Source organism: Ruditapes philippinarum, unplaced genomic scaffold (genome assembly GCF_026571515.1).
Source record: "Ruditapes philippinarum isolate M1 unplaced genomic scaffold, ASM2657151v2 ctg529_1_1_1_1, whole genome shotgun sequence".
NCBI classification, from domain to species: Eukaryota; Metazoa; Mollusca; class Bivalvia; order Venerida; family Veneridae; genus Ruditapes; species Ruditapes philippinarum.
The window spans coordinates 92,712-113,098 of record NW_026865515.1 but is presented as its reverse complement, the minus strand read 5'-3'; the positions used below and the strand labels follow the sequence as shown (position 1 = coordinate 113,098).

Below are 20,387 nucleotides of genomic sequence, written 5' to 3'. Positions count from 1 at the left end.
ATGTCTTAATTTGTAAAAAAAAAAGCAAATATATACTTTTCCTTATGAGATACATTTTATACGTGGTTGCTAAATAAACTGTATTTTGCCTGCTGCACAGTAAATGGGCCAATTGTGTTAGCATCTAAGTCAAAAAATAAAGTTAAACATACAAGACAATATTTGCTCTTTTTAAGTACCTATTTTTGGAAAGAAAGGATAACTTTTTGGATACCTTTTTCAAAATATTACATCTCTTGCGGACTGTGTGGGTAGGGGACGGATGTTACAAAGATATACTAAAAGTCTGAATTTCTTACAGTTTACAATAAAAATTGTATTATTTCTCTTTATTTTATTAAAATATTATGTGTTCTGATTAATGTTACAAAAAAAAATCCAGAAAATTCATCTTAGATATAAAAATATTTGCTTTCAAATTTTCAGTATTTTTCACACAAAATGAAATTTTCAAACATGTTAGAAACAGAGAGAAATAAAACAAGGATAGGTACACCAAATCATACTTCAATCAAATATGCAAACTCATTTCTTATAAACCAGTAGAAATTATAGGACTTTCTTTTGTATATTTCTTGTCAGATAACCCAAAAATGAATTGTATCAGGGGGACGGATGTTACATTTTTGGTGGGACGGATGTTACACTAGATGTTTAAAGCTTATAGTTCATACTTTTTTTTTGGTTTTATTTTAAAGTAATATCATTTATAAGAGTATATGCTTTGTACAGTACAATAAATGTAAAATAATTGAACAAATTATGAGAAAAATGTAGAAATATACCCGACAATTATGGAGTTTCTTACTATTTGCGTTTCACAATGAAAAGTTGCATTGACTTAGTTTTCTTTCCATTTATCTTACATTTGAATGAACATTGAAACGTTTGGAATAAAATAAAAACATTGCTAATTAAACAAAAGAATCTTTGTTTCCAGATAATGCATTAACATTAAAAAAGAAAATGTCATACCAACAGTACCTTTCTATACATGAAATTATTTACAAAACTCTTTTAAATTAGTTAAATAATAAAATTTATATTTGTAAAAATATGATACAGTGTGAAGTAAATAAGTTTTCAGATTGAAACATATGCAAGCTTGAATTTCTCATTACTAAATACATAAATTATACACAATTAAAAATTTTCATTAAAAATTATAAGATTTTAAATTGCTGCAATTAAGTTCTATCAATTTGATGAAATTTTAAGTAAATTAATATGGAATGTTAGCAGCATTATCCAAAGATTTCATTATGATTCAGTATCATAATCTCATTATTTCTTACTTTTAATAATTCTCAGTGTAAATATGTCAGTGTACATGAACTGCTTTAACTTAATGAATTAATTTGTCATTCAATAAAATTTATAGGTGCAAAATAATTTGCGAAGGGTTTTTTTACAGAATAATTTTCACAATTATTCCAACTTTTTCATTACAGGAATCCTTACCGTATCCTTTACTTACAAGTTTCTTTCACTTTATTAGCAATAATTAAATGGGTCAAATTGTATGAAAAAATGTGCTTGAGTTTTTTTGGGGGGGAAAAAAAAATCTAAAATTTTTAATCAGGGTGTTGAATTATATTTTTTTATTTGTTTAAAATTTTTCAGTGACTACATATTTAGCCTATAAAATTTTGAAGTTCAATAAATCCTTTGACTTAAATGATCTTCAACTTCAATACTTAATGACAGACATTCTTGAAACAGATATGGTAGTCCCTCCCACTGTTTTAAGCATAATATATATCACCCTTAATTGGCAACCCGTACTGTTTTGTAAAAATCACACGTCCCAATATACACAGCTCCCAATATACAGCTCGTTAACTTCCAATAAAGTGCAAGCCCCTTCTGTGTGTATAGAGTTAGGATCCGGAAGACGGACAAAACCCCACCAGTTAAAACCCCACCACTCAAAATTTTATAGAGTGGACAAAACCCCACCACTAAATTTTATAGAGTGGACAAAACCCCACCACTTAATTTTACAGAGTGGACAAAATCCCACCACTTATTGGGCAAGATTTGATGAATTATAATATATATAATATAGACATTTTTTTCACATTTTATTTTTTAATTTCAATATAACATTTGTGTAATATAAGAATGAACAATTTTATTAACAATGCATGTACATCTTGCATGTGCAATATGCAAAAAAGGTGTTACAAACTGTACACAAAAAACTTAATCCTAATCCCTGAAGACAAAACAGATTATTTATTTATGTCTTGATTGCAAAAAAGTGTTACAAACTGTAACTCCATATTGATGAGTTGTTCACACATTATTTTGAGTTTCTGCTGATGCACAATTGTTTGTTTTTTAACATGTTTACAAGAAAGTTTTGTCCACTCTATAAAAGTGAAGTGGTGGGGTTTTGTCCACTCTGTAAAATTTAGTGGTGGGGTTTTGTCCACTCTATGAAATGTAGTGGTGGGGTTTTGTCCACTCTATAAAATTTTGAGTGGTGGGGTTTTAACTGGTTGGGTTTTGTCCTACATTCTTAGGATCCATATCTCACTGTTTTATGAGGGACTGGGATACATGGTTTGTTAACTATTTAAGGCTAAAGAATTTATGTTTTAACAATTGACCAATTTTAATCACAAAGATACCATCTCTATCTTTGGCACCTCTTTCTATATAATTATCCTGTTAAGGATTTTGTGTTTGTTTCTTCTAGTTTTTTTTTAAAATAGTATTTTATTTGTTGTGTGAAACATTCCTATACAGTTGCAAAGCTTACTACTTCTCTATCATGCATCATAAGAACAAGATAAGTTTAGTATTACTGTAAAAAGAATTTTTAGTTCAATTCTGTAACATCCGTCCCCTTCTGTACCCTTAGTTTGTAAACACAGAATAACAAAAGATTATATTTGTTATAAATTCATAAAAGCTTAAATATTATCTTAATAAGCTCATAGGTCCACTTGATGTTAAGAAATAAAATATAAATTTTATTTCAAAGTAAATAATTTTGTTATCAGAGCAAAAAATACTGATTTTTTTTCAAAATTAAGGAATTTCGTGTTCACAAATAATATTTTTTTTTATAAATACATCATTTCAGTGCTTTATTTCTGTTCTTTCTTCATTTTTCATTGTAACTTTGGTGTTTTAGTGTAAAATTCCCTTTCCAGTTACAGTTTATGTGAGATTTAATAAGCATCTTATATAGGGGGACGGATGTTACGGGGACGGATGTTACAGACAACTTTTACATTATTGTATTTTTTTTCTCATAAACATAGAAATTGGCATTAAAAATTACTTTTTTACACTATCCCAACACTGTGTCGGGTCCCTTTGATTGCAACCAGGCCATGGTGAATCTTATAGAAAAGGGTCTAATATCTATACTATGAGATTGGACTTTTGTTTCTCACTCTCAGACAATCATCTTAACACTTACCATTCAGTGACTTTAGACTGTATTTTAGCTCTTTCATTTTCAAGTTTCATAACTTGTGAAACAAAACATAATGCCCACATTTTAATCAAAATAACGTAATTAAACCTGAATATTTCGAAAATAATTGATTGAAAGTTACAGTATTTTACTTAGGGATTATGCTGGATAAGTATTTTAAAAGATATTCCGCCAAAACATTAAGAAAATACAAATTTATTACAAGAAATATAATTTCCTACCATAATGACGCCATTTTGATAATAATAGTTTCCAAACCAAAGTAAAACATTAATTTTAGCTCATTCGCTTTTTGGAATCTAATATAATCGTCATTGTCAATTGAATAATTATTTTTAAATCTAAAAGTGTGGTTTATTTTATATAAAAATCTATATCAGAAAAAAAGTTATTTATTTGATTTGGTTTTGAGATTACTATGGTCAAAGGTCAACTGTCTGCTACAAAATGTCAGAAATAGATGAACTCGATATAAATCCATTTTTTATAGCTTTACAAGTAAGGTTAACGTGAAAACTAAAGATTTTGCCTCATTCTTATTGCATGAGGCTACGTTTCAGTTAGAATCATTACTAACAGTCCGCGTGAACACTGATTTTAACACTAATGTACTAGTAGTCGGTTGTATTTATTTTGGATAGACTTTTATATTATATATTTTTTTCAGACTGTAGTAGAGATATATAGTTTACTATTTACAATCTTTTGAACAATGAACCATAAGAGAAAAAAAAGTCCAGGTGACACTGGTTGAAAATTTCTGTCATTATGATAATATTCAATTTAAATCTCCCTAGACTAGTCATAATTAAGTTTTTAACAGACCATTTGCTCAGCTCAAAGTTGTTATGCACAGTCACAGGGTGAGAAAAATGTGCAACCTGACTGGGACTCGAAACCTGGAACCCTTGGAAAACCCTTCCATGGCTCTACCGACCGAGCGATCAGGCCGCTGACACATCTTCTCCCCTAATAAGTGAACAGTTCTGAATCGTGTCATACATGTACTCCCGTGCTTAGTAATATAAATTATAATATTGAAATTTGTCCACAAATTTCACAGAGTTACAGAGCAATGTAAATTAGACTCTGAGCTATATCCAGTCACGGTCCCCCATTCATCATCATCTTCAGTAATCGCCTCACTCTTCATAGAGCATAATCGCGATGAAACTAAAACTATGTACATGCGCAGCGATTGGTTTCCTCTTTACAGTTAAAAATTGGCTATTTACATCTTTTTAAAATCTGGTAAAAACTGGCAATGTGTCTAGTTGGTGGTTGTGTGTTTTGTCAGCGCCGACTTGAACCCCTCCAATGGTTTCTCAACAACTTGTATGGGTAGGCGATTCCAGAGGATGATGGTGGCCGGAAAGAAGCTGTTCTGGTACACAGATTTCTTACAAGTCAGCTGGCTGAGTTGTTGTTGGTTGCCTCTTGGGGGCCAAATGTCACAGGGTGAGAAAAATGTGCAGTCTGACCGGGAATCGAACATGGGACCCTCGGAATACGGTTCCGCGACTACCTACCGAGCTATCCGGCCGCTGACACATCTTCTCCCCTAATTATAAGTGAACAGGTCTGAATTGTGACATTATGAAAAAACAAATAGTACCACAGACACTTGGGGTTTGGAGCTCAAAACGCCTTTAAAATCCAAATAAAATGCATATTTGTCAATCCCAGCACATGTACTGATCATATATATCAAAAAAACTTAATATAAGTCGTTTTGAAAAAATTTCATATTTCAACATCTATAATAATACAATTTATTTGGATTTTAAAGGCGTTTTGAGCTCCAAACCCCAAGTGTCTGTGATAGTACATGATAAATTTGGTATCATCTGAAAGTAAATGTTTTTGTTTATTTTTGTGTATCATCTCACACTCCAAACCATTGAATATTAGTTATTACAATGCAGTAATTTCTTGAATTGAACACATTTCAACAGGCCATAAGTACTTTAAAAGCTTTTATACCTTATTAATAATTAATCCATTTTACTCTTGTTCATTTGAAATTATTAAAACATATGGCCTCAATCCATGGGAGAAAAATAATAGGACAAACTATGGATTAGTGAATAAACTACTTTTAACTTTTTGATTTTTAACATTTTTATGATCAGACAACCTGTCACTTTTTTATAATGAACAAGTAAAAAAGTAATTTTTTCTAGAAATTAGAAGCAGTTTGATGTTTTGGCTGCTGTTGGCAATTTATTTTTTGAAAGTAGGAAAAATATAGGGCCACTTTGGATTGGGAAAAACATGGTTATATATCAAAGGAATATCTTTTTAGTTTTTAACATGTGTATGCTCAGATCACATAACAAGTGTCAGCTTTTTATATGAAACAAGTAAAAAATGTGCATTTTTTACTCGGAATAAAGAGCAGTAAGATTTTTTGGCTGCTGTTGGCAATTTATTTTTTGAAAGTGGCAAAAAAAGAGGCTATTTTGGATTGGGAATGGAACCTTTTTTTTTGGCGGGTGGCATACAAATTGTGAACTCTCCCACTTTTAGCAGGAGACCACCACTTTCTGCAGCCATATTTTTAAAGATTTTTCTGAAAATAAGGGGTATTTTCACAAATTAAAGAAATCTTCCTCTTTGATGTCAGAACTTTCTTCTTTGTTTATTGCAAATTCTAAAATCTCCCTCTCTTTGAAGAAAAATCTCTGACTAAATGATCATCTAAAAAAGTTCACATGTATGGCCGGTGGTGATAGGGTGAAAATGTCCTGTACTTTGTTTCTTTATTATATATTACATGTATATGTAAAATGACAACTTATAAAATTAGAGATGTTAAAAATTGAATATGAAAATGTGAAAAATAAATTATTTTTTCAGAGTAAATATTTATCATGTTATGAAAAGGCACAAGAAGAACGTAACTTGATATGTTTACCACAATCAGAATGTCTGCATGGTGTAAGAATAACAGACAAATTTGTTGGTAGGTAATATATACATGTATCTATAAATATTAAATAATCTATTAATGGTTCACTTAGATACATGTAGTTGTTATGTTTTGTGAGATGAAAGAAGTAATTGTACATGAAAGCAACATTGACATTCTGATCAAATCATTGGTATTTACATGTATTATTAATTTCAGAAGTTTTAACATAAAAGAATATAGAATTTATCTAAAGTTATTTTTAAAACTTCTTAGTTAATCATTCAGTATATTAAGATTGGTATCTGACTCGGACCAGGAAAATTACAGTGTGTACTAAGATATAGTGTTACTTATGATAATGCACCAGGTAATTATAACCCAGATTATCCAAGCAGAGTAAGGTTTTCATCAACAGTTTGAAGTCCCAAAGTCTTCTCTATTCCCCTTGGATGATGATGGGTGATGTGAGAGGCTTGTTGAAAACCTGCAACTCCTAATTCGTACATGAAGAAGCAGACATCTTATTGATATAACCACCATTCCTTTAATGTGTAAAGTTAAACTGTGACAATTATTATTATTGTAAAATTTATAGAGGATATTGAATGAGTGTAAGTTCAATACTGAATTTATTGCACAAGTTGAATGAAATTATATTATGCGAGCCTCTGGTGAGCATAATATTATTTTATTCAACGAGTGCAATAAATTCAGTAATGAACTTACACGGATTTAATATTCTATTTATCACATACTCAAAATAAATACCGTTTAAAGTGAAATAAGAGTCATTTTTCATTGACGCGCCTACAGTATAACGCTAACATTTAGCTCGCCTTTACAGTATGTTTGTATAACGCTAATGACGTCACGTCAAAATATATGCACGGCCGTGCAATACCATATTTACGGAGTCGCAAAATCGGCACGGGTATGTGATAGAATGTGATATTGTCCAGAAGATAAGCTGTAACCATTTGTCAAATTTGCGGGAGGATAACAATGTAAAATCAAATACCAGAAATTTTTCATTCTTCAGGAAAATAGGATGATAATTATGTTTTATTTTCTTGTTTCAGAAACTCATATTTTAAAACCTTCACCTTTCTTTCAAGGGTAAGTAGCAAAAAAATAGGAATCCTAATATGCTTAGTATGTTTGCATATACATGTACATCAAAAGTACAATTTTTTAACACTTATTTTCATCAGTTTTTGTATTACACTTTAAATAACAATAAAAAAAATTAAAGCCAATAAATGACCTCCACTGAGAATTTTTAACATGATGGGACTGGAAATATTTCTTCGATATTAATAGACCATTTGTTGTAGGTCTAGACTGATAGCCTTTTTGCAAAATTTCAGATCATTTGCGTACTCTATTGTTCTAAAATATTGTTTAAAATTGTGAAAAATTACCCCAAAATCAGGCTAAGAATAAAATACACATATGTGACTTTCAATTCATTTCTCAGTATATTTCTTTAATTTCTTTTGTAATGCTTCTTCTTTAATTGCCCCAGTTGATCTACATGCATGAAAGAAATTCAAGTTTCATGTTTTTAGGCTTTTTGACCTCACCTTCAAAGCTTTGATATTATTGTATTTATTATGTAATTGTTTATAATGAATATTTCAGTCAGTACAGAACACTTCGATCAGATAAACAGATAGTTACAATAGAAGATGATGGGGATTATATCTATTGTCAGGAAGGTAAACATTTTTATTTTCTTCCAATTATAATGTCGGATTGATTTTTCAAAATTTAGAAAGTGTTGCCTTAACTGTATTGTATATAAATAGATTAGAGATAATTTTTGTACTATGATCTTTTTTTGTTAATAATGATTTATAGTCAGTATTGAATTATTCTGGGTTCAGCCATACATTTGATAAGTGGGACATTTTATTACCTGATCTTGGTCAGAGTAACACTGGTGATGTTTAGCTTGCAACTTCATACATGTTATTGAGATTATAAGTAGAGATAATAAATAAGACCTTTAACTCTAGTCTAGGTTTTGACTGATTTATAGTTCTTTATTAAGTAAGACAATTTATAGTTAAAGTTTCCTTAAGCGAGTTCCTTAATTATTCATACTTCAGTAAATGAAGAATTTTAACCAACATGCTCTGCTTTGAATCTGGAACTCACTGTGAATGTGATTATATTATCTGAATCCTAAGTTTAAGCAGTCAGCAGTAGAGATCTTGGTCAGACTATAAGACAAAATCAGGCAAATCAGTTAGTATACTAAGTTTTTATGGCTGCTAGGGCTGGATAAATTAATGACGATATCTTTTATTAGGTTTTCCAACAAAGACAAAGATCAAGATTATATGTGAAGAACTAGGATATAATAAGGTATGTTTACTTCCTGTCTTAGATTATATGTGAAGAACTAGGATATAATAAGGTATGTTTACTTCCTGTCTTAGATTATATGTGAAGAACTAGGATATAATAAGGTATGTTTACTTCCTGTCTTAGATTAAATGTGAAGAACTAGGATATAATAAGGTATGTTTACTTCCTGTCTTAGATTATATGTGAAGAACTAGGATATAATAAGGTATGTTTACTTCCTGTCTTAGATTAAATGTGAAGAACTAGGATATAATAAGGTATGTTTACTTCCTGTCTTAGATTATATGTGAAGAACTAGGATATAATAAGGTATGTTTACTTCCTGTCTTAGATTAAATGTGAAGAACTAGGATATAATAAGGTATGTTTACTTCCTGTGATAGTTAAAATGTGAAGAACTAGGATATAATAAGGTATACTTACTTTCTATCTCAGATTAAATGTGAAGGACTGGGAAGTCAGTCCTACTTCCTTCTCATATTTGATTTACTTTTCTTTTTAAGCTCATCAAAGCACAATGTCGTAATTGAATATGCATATAACCATTTATTTTTCAAGAAGTACAACTGTACTCTTGCATAAATCAATGAACTAATTACTTCTATGCAAGTTTTTATAATCATTGTTTTTTTTGTTTATCTTACAGGAATATAAACCATATAAGATGTTGATAATTGCCCGTCCATTAGACCACAATGTTCTGGTAAGACAACATGAAAAGATATCTGTAACCATGCCAGTATTTCCACACATATTTTCTCTTTGATCAAGATTATCAGCTTTACAAATATGTCAAGTTTGATATATTAAATTAAAAAATTTAAAATAAAACAACAGATTAATTTTACAGCAAAATTGTTCAAATCTTTAGTTTGTTTAGCAAAAAGGTAGCATCAGAGAATTTGGCAGACACCACTTCATAGAATGATAGATGAGGCAAATAGTTCTTTATTTTTTGGAAATGATAAGTTTTTTATCTTAAGAGAATTAGATTGTTTGAAAGATATGCATTTTAAACATAACTTCTTATTTACAATGTAAACATCAAACATTATATCAAACTGATGAGCCATCTATTTAATGAAATTTGTATTTTATCTGATAAATGTATATGAATGGTTCACACATATTAAATGTGAAATATGATTTATTTTAACAGAGACAAAGCAAAATAGAAACTACTTCAAGTTCTGGAGAATTTAACGTGAAATGTTCTTTAAAGGAGTGAGTTATGTCATATATATTTTAATTATTAATTACATCATGCAGATTCTATAAAAGTGGATTTTACCTCATTATGAATTTTATTCTCATCATTTTCTTTATCATCATAGGGTTGCCAGAGGCCAAATAGTTAGGGTCGTTGACTTAAAATCGCTTGCCCTTCGCTGCTGTGTGTTTGTATCCTGCAAGGGGTTTTAATTTCTTTCATGTGAGGAAGCTGTCCAGTTTGCTTGTGGAATGTCAGTGGTTCTACTCAAGGTGTATGTTTGTGCCTGAAATAATGCACAAAGGGGCACCTGAGGTCTTCCTCCAGCAGTAAATCTGGAAAGTCGCCATATGACCTTTACAGTGTTGGTGTGACGTGAAACCCAACCACAATAAGAAAGAAACAAACGAAAAAACTTAATCATGACCAACATCTTTAGCCAAATATAGATTATTTCTGATTTTTTTCCGTTTTGTACAAATTTGTAACAGGCAATTAACTACCATGATTTAAAGATACCAAAGAATCTCAGCTGTTTTTACATTTTGTAAACATGCCATCCTGCTGATATACCCAGTTTATCTTTGTTCTCACATTCTACAACTTTCCTTATTAAAATGAAACATTGAGTTAAATTGATATATTTTGTAGTAATTGCATGTAAACTTGTTTTTACTACTATCAAATTGTTGAATAAATCTAAATAAATGCCATGCTATTTACAGTGTCAAAATATTTATAAATATGTTAAATTTATTCTTTTAGGTGCAGAGATTACCTGAAATCTATACCAGAAGTTTCAAAAGTGAGTGGCTAATTAATTGGGGGAAATGTTATCAAAAGAAATGAATCTTGTACCTGTTAACAGTTTTAAGATATGATAGTCATATAAAGAATAAGGTTATCCCTGACACTTTTAGTAAGCTATTCTTTCTAATAATTTTCATAGAATTTAAATATGATTTGAAAATAATAAACTATGTTCTAGATTGCTTTTTAATGAAATAGATTAGATCTAAAGAAGTAGAAACAACCATGATTCATGTTTTTTGGCATATCTAACTGTTACGTACAAGTGATAAGTTTTACATTTTCAGTTGTAAATATGGGTTACAATACTTATCTGTATAACCCTCTATATGTTTATTTTTTTTTTTATATGGGTAATTTGAGGCCAATGTATCCATTCAAAAAGTATCATCTGGTACTTAACTTCAGTATGGTAAAAAGTTTAAAGTCTTTTGTCAATTCTAAATGTACAGTAGTGAGTAGTTGATGTAGTAGGGATACAACTTACATCCTAATCTTCATGTATCTATGCTATGTCTTGTATTTCTATATTATTATCTATATTATTTCATAATGTTATATATTTTAGCAAATGAAAGAACTAGATGAACAAATACAGAAGTTTATGAAGAGTTATATAATATTGAAGGATTATCTACTTGAGGCAGCACACAGACTGGAAACCATGGCAACCACTACCTCTGATGTGAGTAGTGTATAGCTAAGCTTGAGGTATTCAAGGTTAAGTTGTTCAGAGTGCTAAATAACATACTTCTCAAAGCTGTTGGTTTTTGATTTCCATTGTGTTAGGATAGATTGCAATTCAGAGAGGTGATACATTGAGTTAAGATGAAAAATTTTACTGTGTACAATGAACCAATAATACCAGGTAGATCCAAGATAAAGAAACTTACTTTATTTTATTAAAAATTCTTTGAAACAATTATAAAAGCTATTTAACATGTTCTTGTAGGAATTTACCTGTTTATAGACGTTTTCCGGAGTTTTCATATTGACAAATAGGCAAAATTAAAACTGTTCAATAGAATTTCTTTAAACGTGGCATGTTATTAGAATATGATAACAGTGGATAGTTTTTTTCCCCACTTCTTATCTTAACCTGTGCATTTTTTCTGCCAATTTTTTTTATTTTAAAGTACCTTTATTTTCATTGAAAAAATTAACAGAAACAATATAAGGAATTGCATGTAATTATGTATTGTATTCAACAATAAAAAGAAAAACATCCAGAAGTAAAAACAAGAATTCATTTACGTATGTATAAGTTATCTGCCCTTTAAATGACCTCAAATAAGTAGAAAATTCTGATTCAGGGGCAGATAACTCAAAAAATTTGTTTTCGCTTAAAATGTTTGTTATCATATTCTAACAACATGATTCTATAGAACAGTTTTAATTTTGCCTATATGTCTATATGAATCCCAAAAACATCCTTAATATGGAAAACAATTATTTAGCCAGATTAATTTATCACTTTTATACTAGTGATTATAAAAATTAAATTTGTAGAAATGTATCAAGAGTGTTAAAGATAGAAAATTAACGGACCAAAAGTTCAAAGACATTGTAACTGCTGCTGTTGAAATGTAAGTTAATCTAAGATTATTTGATTGTTTCTTTGATGGGTATTACAAATATTTACCAATATGTACTGCTTTTGACAAAGAAACATTCTGTCAGAAGTGCTCTAAGATGTATGATTTTGTAAAGCATTTTTTTTTTCAAGAGTTTAATTGAATGTTCTTAAAACTTAGAAGGAAGGAAGGTTTCTATACTCATGTATAGTTTGGCTGATTTATTTCTGGGAAGTGGTTATTGTTAACCTTATATTGAGAGCACTAGGAACCATATATTCTTGATATCCATGTGGTAGTTATTCAAGGTTAGAGTTAGGTCTCTGGCACAAATGTTGCAATGTTTGCAGGGGTACATGTTTGTTTGTTTGTTTGTTTCATTTTACGCCATTTTCAACAGTATCTCAGTCATATAGGCGGGTAGTTTCCTAACCATCGTTCCTGGAGAGTTACACCAGTACTAGACTACCTTCCTCCGCGCTAAACTACCAAAGCATCTCCCGGGGATCGAACCCACGCCAGAGAGGTAACTGGATTAGAAGTCATCGACTCTAACCCCTCGACCACGGAGGCGGTCAGGGGTACATGTAAAATGATACTTGTCAAGTAAAAAGAGGAGGGGAGAACAAATTTTTTTAGATACTGATTATGTTGATTAAAGTTAATCAGAACTATTTCTATGTTTTTACAATACCCTCATCAGATTTAGAATCTATATTGTAGTAAAATTAATACATTGTATTATAAATAGCCCAGGCAGTATGACAGAAAGCTGAGAAATAGAAGTATCATTATATCATTTGTTATAGATGTGTACTAGGAAGTGTTCATCAGAAGTTATACCCAATTGTGTGTTCAAAATGTACTGACGAGGATAGAAGAATGTTGACAAAGTGCAGAAATCTTAGTGGTCTAACACCTGAACATCTTGGAGTACCCAAACACTTCTGTTGTCCTGTCACATCTGCTGTAAGTCTATAAATCAATCAGCTGTTCATTCTTTTGTTTCTTCATCAATTTTTACCCATATCTGGCTATATATACATGGATATAATAGACTAGAGATGTTTTGAATTTTAAATAAAGCATTGTTTATTGTATGCATCAAAGTTTCAAATATTATTTGCATTTACCTTAAGTATTGCTAATACTTTATGTTGGTACAGATTTGTATTACAAAAATAATGCCCCTTTTTCATTTACAATTTGAGTCTGAAATATAGACATAATTTTCGAAGTTGTAAATATTAGTTGGCCATATTTTGTTGATCCTTCAAGAACTGTGTAGTTATTATTGCTGCATAGTATACATTATGGCAAAAGGTATATTACAATTTATAGGAGGGGTATATATGACAGTGTCTGTTATTTCATGTTAAACATGTCAGCCGGGTTTTTGTTGCTCAGTTGTTACAGGTAGCAACATTCATGAGAAGTATGTTCTTGTTTTCAGGTTGTTGAGTTAGCTCACCTTGATGGTTTAGTAACACCTGTTGAAAAAATGTATTGTCTGAAAACTACAATAGTAACTATACTACCTTTATATTTCATGTATTTACTAAATTTACCATTCACATAGGTGATACAGTTATTAATTGAAATCTATATTATTGTTGAGAACCATATAAGTTAAAGGTATTTGATTTAAATTTGAATTTTAAGTTGCATTCTTTATTAATCTGTATATACATGCCTGTAGAGGTGGTCAACTCCTTTTTTTCTACATTACACCTATAGCCCTAATATCAACAGATAAGGGTTCAAACACATACATGTTAATTCACACATTAAGCAATCAATTAAGTAATGTCATAAGTGATTTAGACTTTAAAAACTTCATATCATTGTGAATTTTTACTATATGCTAGACAATCGGTATGTCATTATGAATTTTAAGAATGAAGATTAATTCAATATTAATTTTGAATTTGATAATGTGTAGGTGTTTGGATAGGAATGCAAAACTGCAAATTATCTTAGAGTAACTATTCCACTTAAGTGTAACAGAGTTTAATATAAAACTTTATTTACAAATTAGGATAATATAACAGAAGATATTAACAAGAATATAAAAGCTTCACAACCTCTAGGAGTACAAGAAGAAGGTAAGTTGCCTCCCTTGACACATTAGTTTACAGTAAATCTAATTCTTCTTGAGTAGAGTATATCATTATATGGTCTGTTGTTTGGGTAAATGAGTCAGACTAGCAGGAACATTTGCTGCTATAAAATGGAAAAAAAACAGAAGTAATATCAGCAAAAAGTTTAATCCTTTGTGCAGATTTCACGCTGGGCATTTTTAGAATAATGAATATTCATAGCGAAATCAGTTGAACCTTTCCCAGGAAAATCATATGGTCAAATTTATTTGGCAAATATGAGCATAAATGTACCAGGTTTTATATTACAAATTTTGCAAAATCTCTTAAATGGATTTTAAGAACAGCACATAATTGGGGATTAAAGATAAAATCTTAAAGTTGGTGTCAACAGTAAAGTACATGTACTAAATATGGTAGTAAAATATTGTTCACTGCAAATTTCAGCTCCATCTCACATTATATTGTGATTTTATTTCAGATATGCCATGTTTAACTTCAGATGAGCTTCTTCCTATATTGGTGAGATAAAACTTAAGTTATATTTAGTTAATTTTAGTTTGTGTGGGAAGCTAGAAGCTTATAATCACACTTGAAATTGGAAATGTGTGATATTCCTTAAGTCTTTCGTATCTTTGAAAGTTAGCAAAGTACAATAATGTTTAAACCGTGGCGGTGATTAACTTTACTTCTTTTTAATAACTTAAGTTTATAATTCAGCAACCAATACTTGAATGTAAAATTGTTATCTTAATTTTACTTTTATGTGTATTTTGTTTTTGTTCTTTTTTTCTCACTTATGCTTTTATATTTACACAAATGCTTTTATTAATTTGTTTATTATTTGATTAATCAACTAATTGATTAACTTATTTATTAATTTATATGATTGAGATTGATTGATTGAGATTGATTGATTGATTGATTGATTTACAGGTAACAGTGATAATACAAGCAAAATGTAATCATATACACAGTGATTTATTCTACATGGACAATTTCTACTGGTCAGCTGCATATAGGGACAAAGATACTTTAAGGTAATTTCATTCTTTAACAACTAGAAAAAAATTAAATTGTAGGATTTTGGATAGTTAATATTATGTATTATGACGAACTTCTTACGATTTGATTATTTCTTTGTCATATAAATTTTTATGACCGCCATCTGACAACTCTCCCCCCCCCCCCCCAACAAACACCCGTGCCCCATCCCTCAAATTGAAAGATTTTTTTTGTTTGTCTGTTAATGGGTGTACAGTGTGAACATTGATAAATTAATAATGTTTGGGAAGTATTGACATGTCAGATACATTGACAAAGAATAAAATATTGATGTCATTTAAGTTTCTGACCAATGCAGTTTCTTTTATTCTTTTTGTATGAGCATATAAAAATCAAATAGTTAATAGTTAAATTTTCTTGTATTATCATTATACTTTATAGTTTTGCAAGATTTGTCATTATATGTAGCATAAAAAGTTACATCTTTCTGAAGTGTGCATCTAAACTTGAACTATGCTATAACATAGTGTGCTCTTATTCAATATCATTTAATTAATATATTGCACACACAGTGTAGAATTTTGTTATTCTGTATTTATGTGTTTTTGTTTACCTGATATTTTAGAAATGACATTGACTTTCTGTCTTCAGAGCAATGTAAATTATATATATTAAAGCATTGATGTTGAAAACATTTTTCAGTTATTGTATGGTGACATTTAAAGCTGCAGTACAATACCTGATGACCACAAGTTTTGATGATATTGACTTAAAAACTCATGGTGTTAAAAATGAAATGAGTGCTAAAGAACTGGTAGAGACTAAAAGATTAAGTTTTAATCAAGAAGAAGAACAGAATGGTTCAAACAATGACACTAAGGCAAGTGTGAATTACGCCCCGTCAAAATCCAGGTATGACAGACAGATGGACAATATATCTAGGATGTTAGAAGAGTCAACTAAACAGATGGGATCAAAGAAAGATAAGCCTGTGAAACAGCCAGTTGTTGCAAGTATTTTTGGAGGTGCGTTTGTGATAGAAGTGACCCAGCCCCGTGTTCACTAAGAAAAGATCAAGATCAAATGATCTTGATTTTTTCATTGGTTTATTGAACCAAAATTGATTGTATTTTGCTAGAATTAAACAGTTCTTATTCAAAATGTAAAAAATTGCTGATTTGCAAAGAAACAAACCTATTTTAGGATAAAATTGACAAATAACAAAACAAATCAGAAATAATCTGATCAAAATAAGGATCAATTTAAGGATCAAGATCAATATTTGGATCAACTATAAAATGCCCGTATCTTGCAAAAATTACAATAAAATTTTTCTAAAAAATCATACACATGCTATTTCAAATAGAGAAAATAAGAATCCCTAAAGAAAGCCAAACAAGACAAAATTGAAAATGTTGCAGGCTCGGTTTGATTGAGCCTGTTCATGGACGGTAATGAAAAGTGCAAGTTACCGTCCACGCCCCCTAGCACCGGCTTAAGCAGAATTCAACATTTAACATGAACTGGTACAATTTAAATATATTATATATTTAATATATTTATATTTTTTTTAATATCAAGTTAAATAAATCACATTAGTACAATTCCCAATTATAACTTTCTCAAAACAATAAATAAAAATACTTGAAAATGTCCAATTTTATCAAGTTGATAATCAATATTTAATCTATGAGGATAAACCATGGAGAATATTTGAGTTTTTAAATTTGATCCTGATCTTGATCCTGATCCTTAAATCTTTGTGAACATGGGGCCAGATCTTGAACAAGAAATTGACTAAACAGAAATTAACAGGCAGAAAAAATCTTTCTAGAAAAATATTCAAGAAATGAAATCTGTTGAGTACTATTAAGTAGAAAAATCAGTGGTAAAAAGCATGATAACATACTATTGTAAAATTTTTGACTTTGTATTAATTTCAATTCATCATAAAAGATGTAAAACAGCAGAAATTAGAAAAAAACTATTAAATTCCAGAAAATTAAGTAACTCTATTAGAATAGGTACAATGTTTTATATATTTTAGATAGCTTGCTTTAGTTTAAACAGCATTATTTTTGAGCAATAATTTTATTCCAATTATTACTTTCTCAAAACAATAAATAAAAATACTTGAAAATGTAAATGCTTTGTTAACAAAAGATATTGAAAACACTTTTTTGTTGCTATGTAAACATAGCACTTGTTTTGATATCGAGGAATGTCAGGTGCTATAGTGCTTAAGTTGTTGATGATATATATGAGAATAACATAAAGTATTGTATGTCAACAAATGTAATTATGTTGCTATGGTTACAGGGCAAGTTACATCTGTATCTCCACAACCTGACGTTATGTCACAACCAGCTCCACAAAACAAGAAGGAAGATCTGGGGTAACATGCTTTATATTTCAGTTCAAAATTTGAGCGTGGACGCAAGGTTAACATGTCAGACTAGTAATCAAAGGATAACTGACCTTGTGGGGTTAAAACCCTGTCAGGTGCAAGCCGTTGTTTCCTTGAGCAAAATATTTTACATTTATCGCTTTGTACTGATTGGTTGCAGGCAGGAATCAAGAGTGTTTCAATAAGCTTATAGCTTCCAACACAATCAAACTAAAATAAATTTGTATAAACTAAAACTTAACTAAATTTAGGTCATATCTTTCATATAAATAACCTTTCCATTGAAGAATTTTGTTTAAGTTGCATTTGTATCAAGCTGGAATAAATAAAAAAACACCCAACAAAGGCATAATCTCTTATCATCCAGTGAAAGACAAAATTTTACTTTGTAAGATTAACATGTTAAACATAAATATCATGTATTGGGCCTCTATTATCATATTGTAAATGTTGTTGATTTTGAATCTTTTGCCCCTCACTACTTAAAAGGATAGGAGTTTTATTGTGATCTTCACATGTGCCTATAATAATTCATGAAAGGTCATCATTGGGGGTCTGCCTTTTCCTGTGCAAGCAGGAAAGTTGCCAAGTGACCTTTATTTTGGTGGGTGGGGGGAATTGTTATAATTTTAAAGTGTCAATATGTTAGTTTAATTCAACTATTTTACAAAGAATTGAATATGAGTTATGAAATTATGATTGTCGAGTTCATTCAGTACACAGAAATGTCATGATAAAATACATGTACAATTTATATTCATGGACACTGAAATCTGACATTAACATTACTATGTTTTATTTGATTTATTTCAGAGATTTTCTGTCGAGCCTACAGGATGACATGTTCCTATCATTTGGTAAACAGACCTGAGATAAACCAGTCTAACAATGCTTCAACTATCCTCATATCAGAATCAAGCAAATCATATGTGACTGACTGAAGTGGACAGTGAAATCACTTTACATTCAGATGATTTGATTGGTTATATTTGAGATTTATACTATATAATGCATTGACGTGTAAATACACTGTGTATTATCTCCCTTGAAACAATACACTGTATTATCTCCCTTGAACTGTTGTTTAAATATAAATAGGTTCATTGTTGCCATTACTTTTGTTTAAAAAGCTTGGAATATTGTTATTACTTTGTCCGTCTTATTGGTCACACTCTATGTAATCAATAAAGGAATGGTTTGAATAAAGCATGTGATAATGCATTTTATCACATTATCCGCGGAGCAGAAGTGTAATAAAGCCATTTAATAAAAACGATATTACACTAGTGTAATAACACTTTGACGTGACGTCATTTGCGCTATATATAAACATAGCGTTAAAGCGCGCTAATGTTAGTGTTACACTTTAGACGCGTCATTGAAAAATTACTCATTTTAACAGTTTACTGTTCTTATTTTATTTATGTGATAAAAAGAATATAATATTCGTGTAGATTCAATACTAAATTTATTGAACTCGTTGAATAAAACAATATTATGCTCGCCAGAGGCTCGCATAATATGATTTTATTCAACTCCTTCAATAAATTTAGTATTAAACTACACTCATTCAATATCCTCTATATAATCAAAAGATTTACAAATATTATTAATTGTTAAGAATTTTTTATGTTTAAGGCTCAAACCTCAACACAACATCAGTGATTCTACTCGGTTCCCTGCTTGTCCCTGGAGGCATGGAGAGGTACCTGAGGACTTTCTTTACCAGTAAATGCTGGAATCTTAGAATGACATTTACAGTGTTGGTATGACTTAATATCCAAGGAAAACAAATTTTGATGTTATTTAGCTTTTCTTTGGAGAAGCCGCCTGCTTTAGAAGGGGAAAAAGCCCTAATATGACCTATACTGTGATGGTGCAATGTAAACCCAGTCATAAAAAAACCCCTTTTTTTTCGGGTTCATTACGGGATTTTTACAAAAACAACTTACCCACAGGTTTAAAAATCATCTGTGCAATTTTCCCCTGAAATGTATATTATTTTTTCCAAGTTTAGCAAATTCTTTCACCTTACTTAAATTGTTTTATAAAAGCTTCTATCCAAAACTAAATACTTAATCTTGCCTTTTAAAATATTTTCGGGTTTCAATCCAGTTATAGGGGAATACAGTAATACCCTTTTCTAACTTTGTTTTTTTAAATAGTTTTGCATCATTTATGAGGGGTAAAGAGAAACTAAGGAAGGCCAAAATCCTTCAAATTACTCTTAATTTGTACTTAAAGATGATTTCCGGGGAAAAAGAAATGCAAAGTTTAATATTTATTTTATTACATTTTTTTTTCGGGGGTTTGGTAAAAATTATCTGTGAAAAAAAATTTTGAATTATTTTTTTGATTTTTTCACCGTTTTTGTTTTTAAGCCTTTACATTGTTTCAGTGAAATCCCAGATGACAGTACGGAAACATTTAATAAGTGACATCACGTAAAAATTTTTTGGCACCTTTCATTTAGTTTGTAAAACATGTTTTTTTTAAATGTTTCTTTGTTTTATAATTAAAAAGAAAAATTTGTTAATTTTG

General features: G+C 30.0%; 2 protein-coding genes across 2 annotated transcripts in view; one reads left to right on the top strand and one right to left on the bottom strand.

Moving 5' to 3' along the window:
- Window positions 1-3,777, bottom strand: part of LOC132729421 (E3 ubiquitin-protein ligase Bre1-like) — a 29,576-nt gene extending 25,799 nt beyond the window's left edge. Inside the window, exon 1 of the mRNA XM_060715192.1 lies at window positions 3,676-3,777. The gene's annotated coding sequence lies outside the window, so the exon portion shown is untranslated. The remainder of the gene's footprint in view (window positions 1-3,675) is intronic.
- Window positions 3,778-3,871: 94 nt separating this feature from the next.
- On the top strand, window positions 3,872-19,719 carry LOC132729420 (ankyrin repeat domain-containing protein 27-like). Its single transcript, XM_060715191.1, has 18 exons — window positions 3,872-3,952; window positions 6,314-6,419; window positions 7,448-7,484; window positions 8,010-8,086; window positions 8,683-8,738; window positions 9,388-9,444; window positions 9,901-9,965; window positions 10,717-10,756; window positions 11,330-11,446; window positions 12,271-12,347; window positions 13,145-13,304; window positions 13,789-13,860; window positions 14,374-14,440; window positions 14,916-14,956; window positions 15,371-15,474; window positions 16,142-16,464; window positions 17,759-17,834; window positions 18,660-19,719. Exons 1-18 carry the CDS (start codon window positions 3,902-3,904, stop codon window positions 18,715-18,717), a joined length of 1,584 nt encoding a protein of 527 aa, XP_060571174.1. The 5' UTR covers window positions 3,872-3,901; the 3' UTR covers window positions 18,718-19,719.
- The last annotated feature ends 668 nt before the right edge of the window (window positions 19,720-20,387 follow it).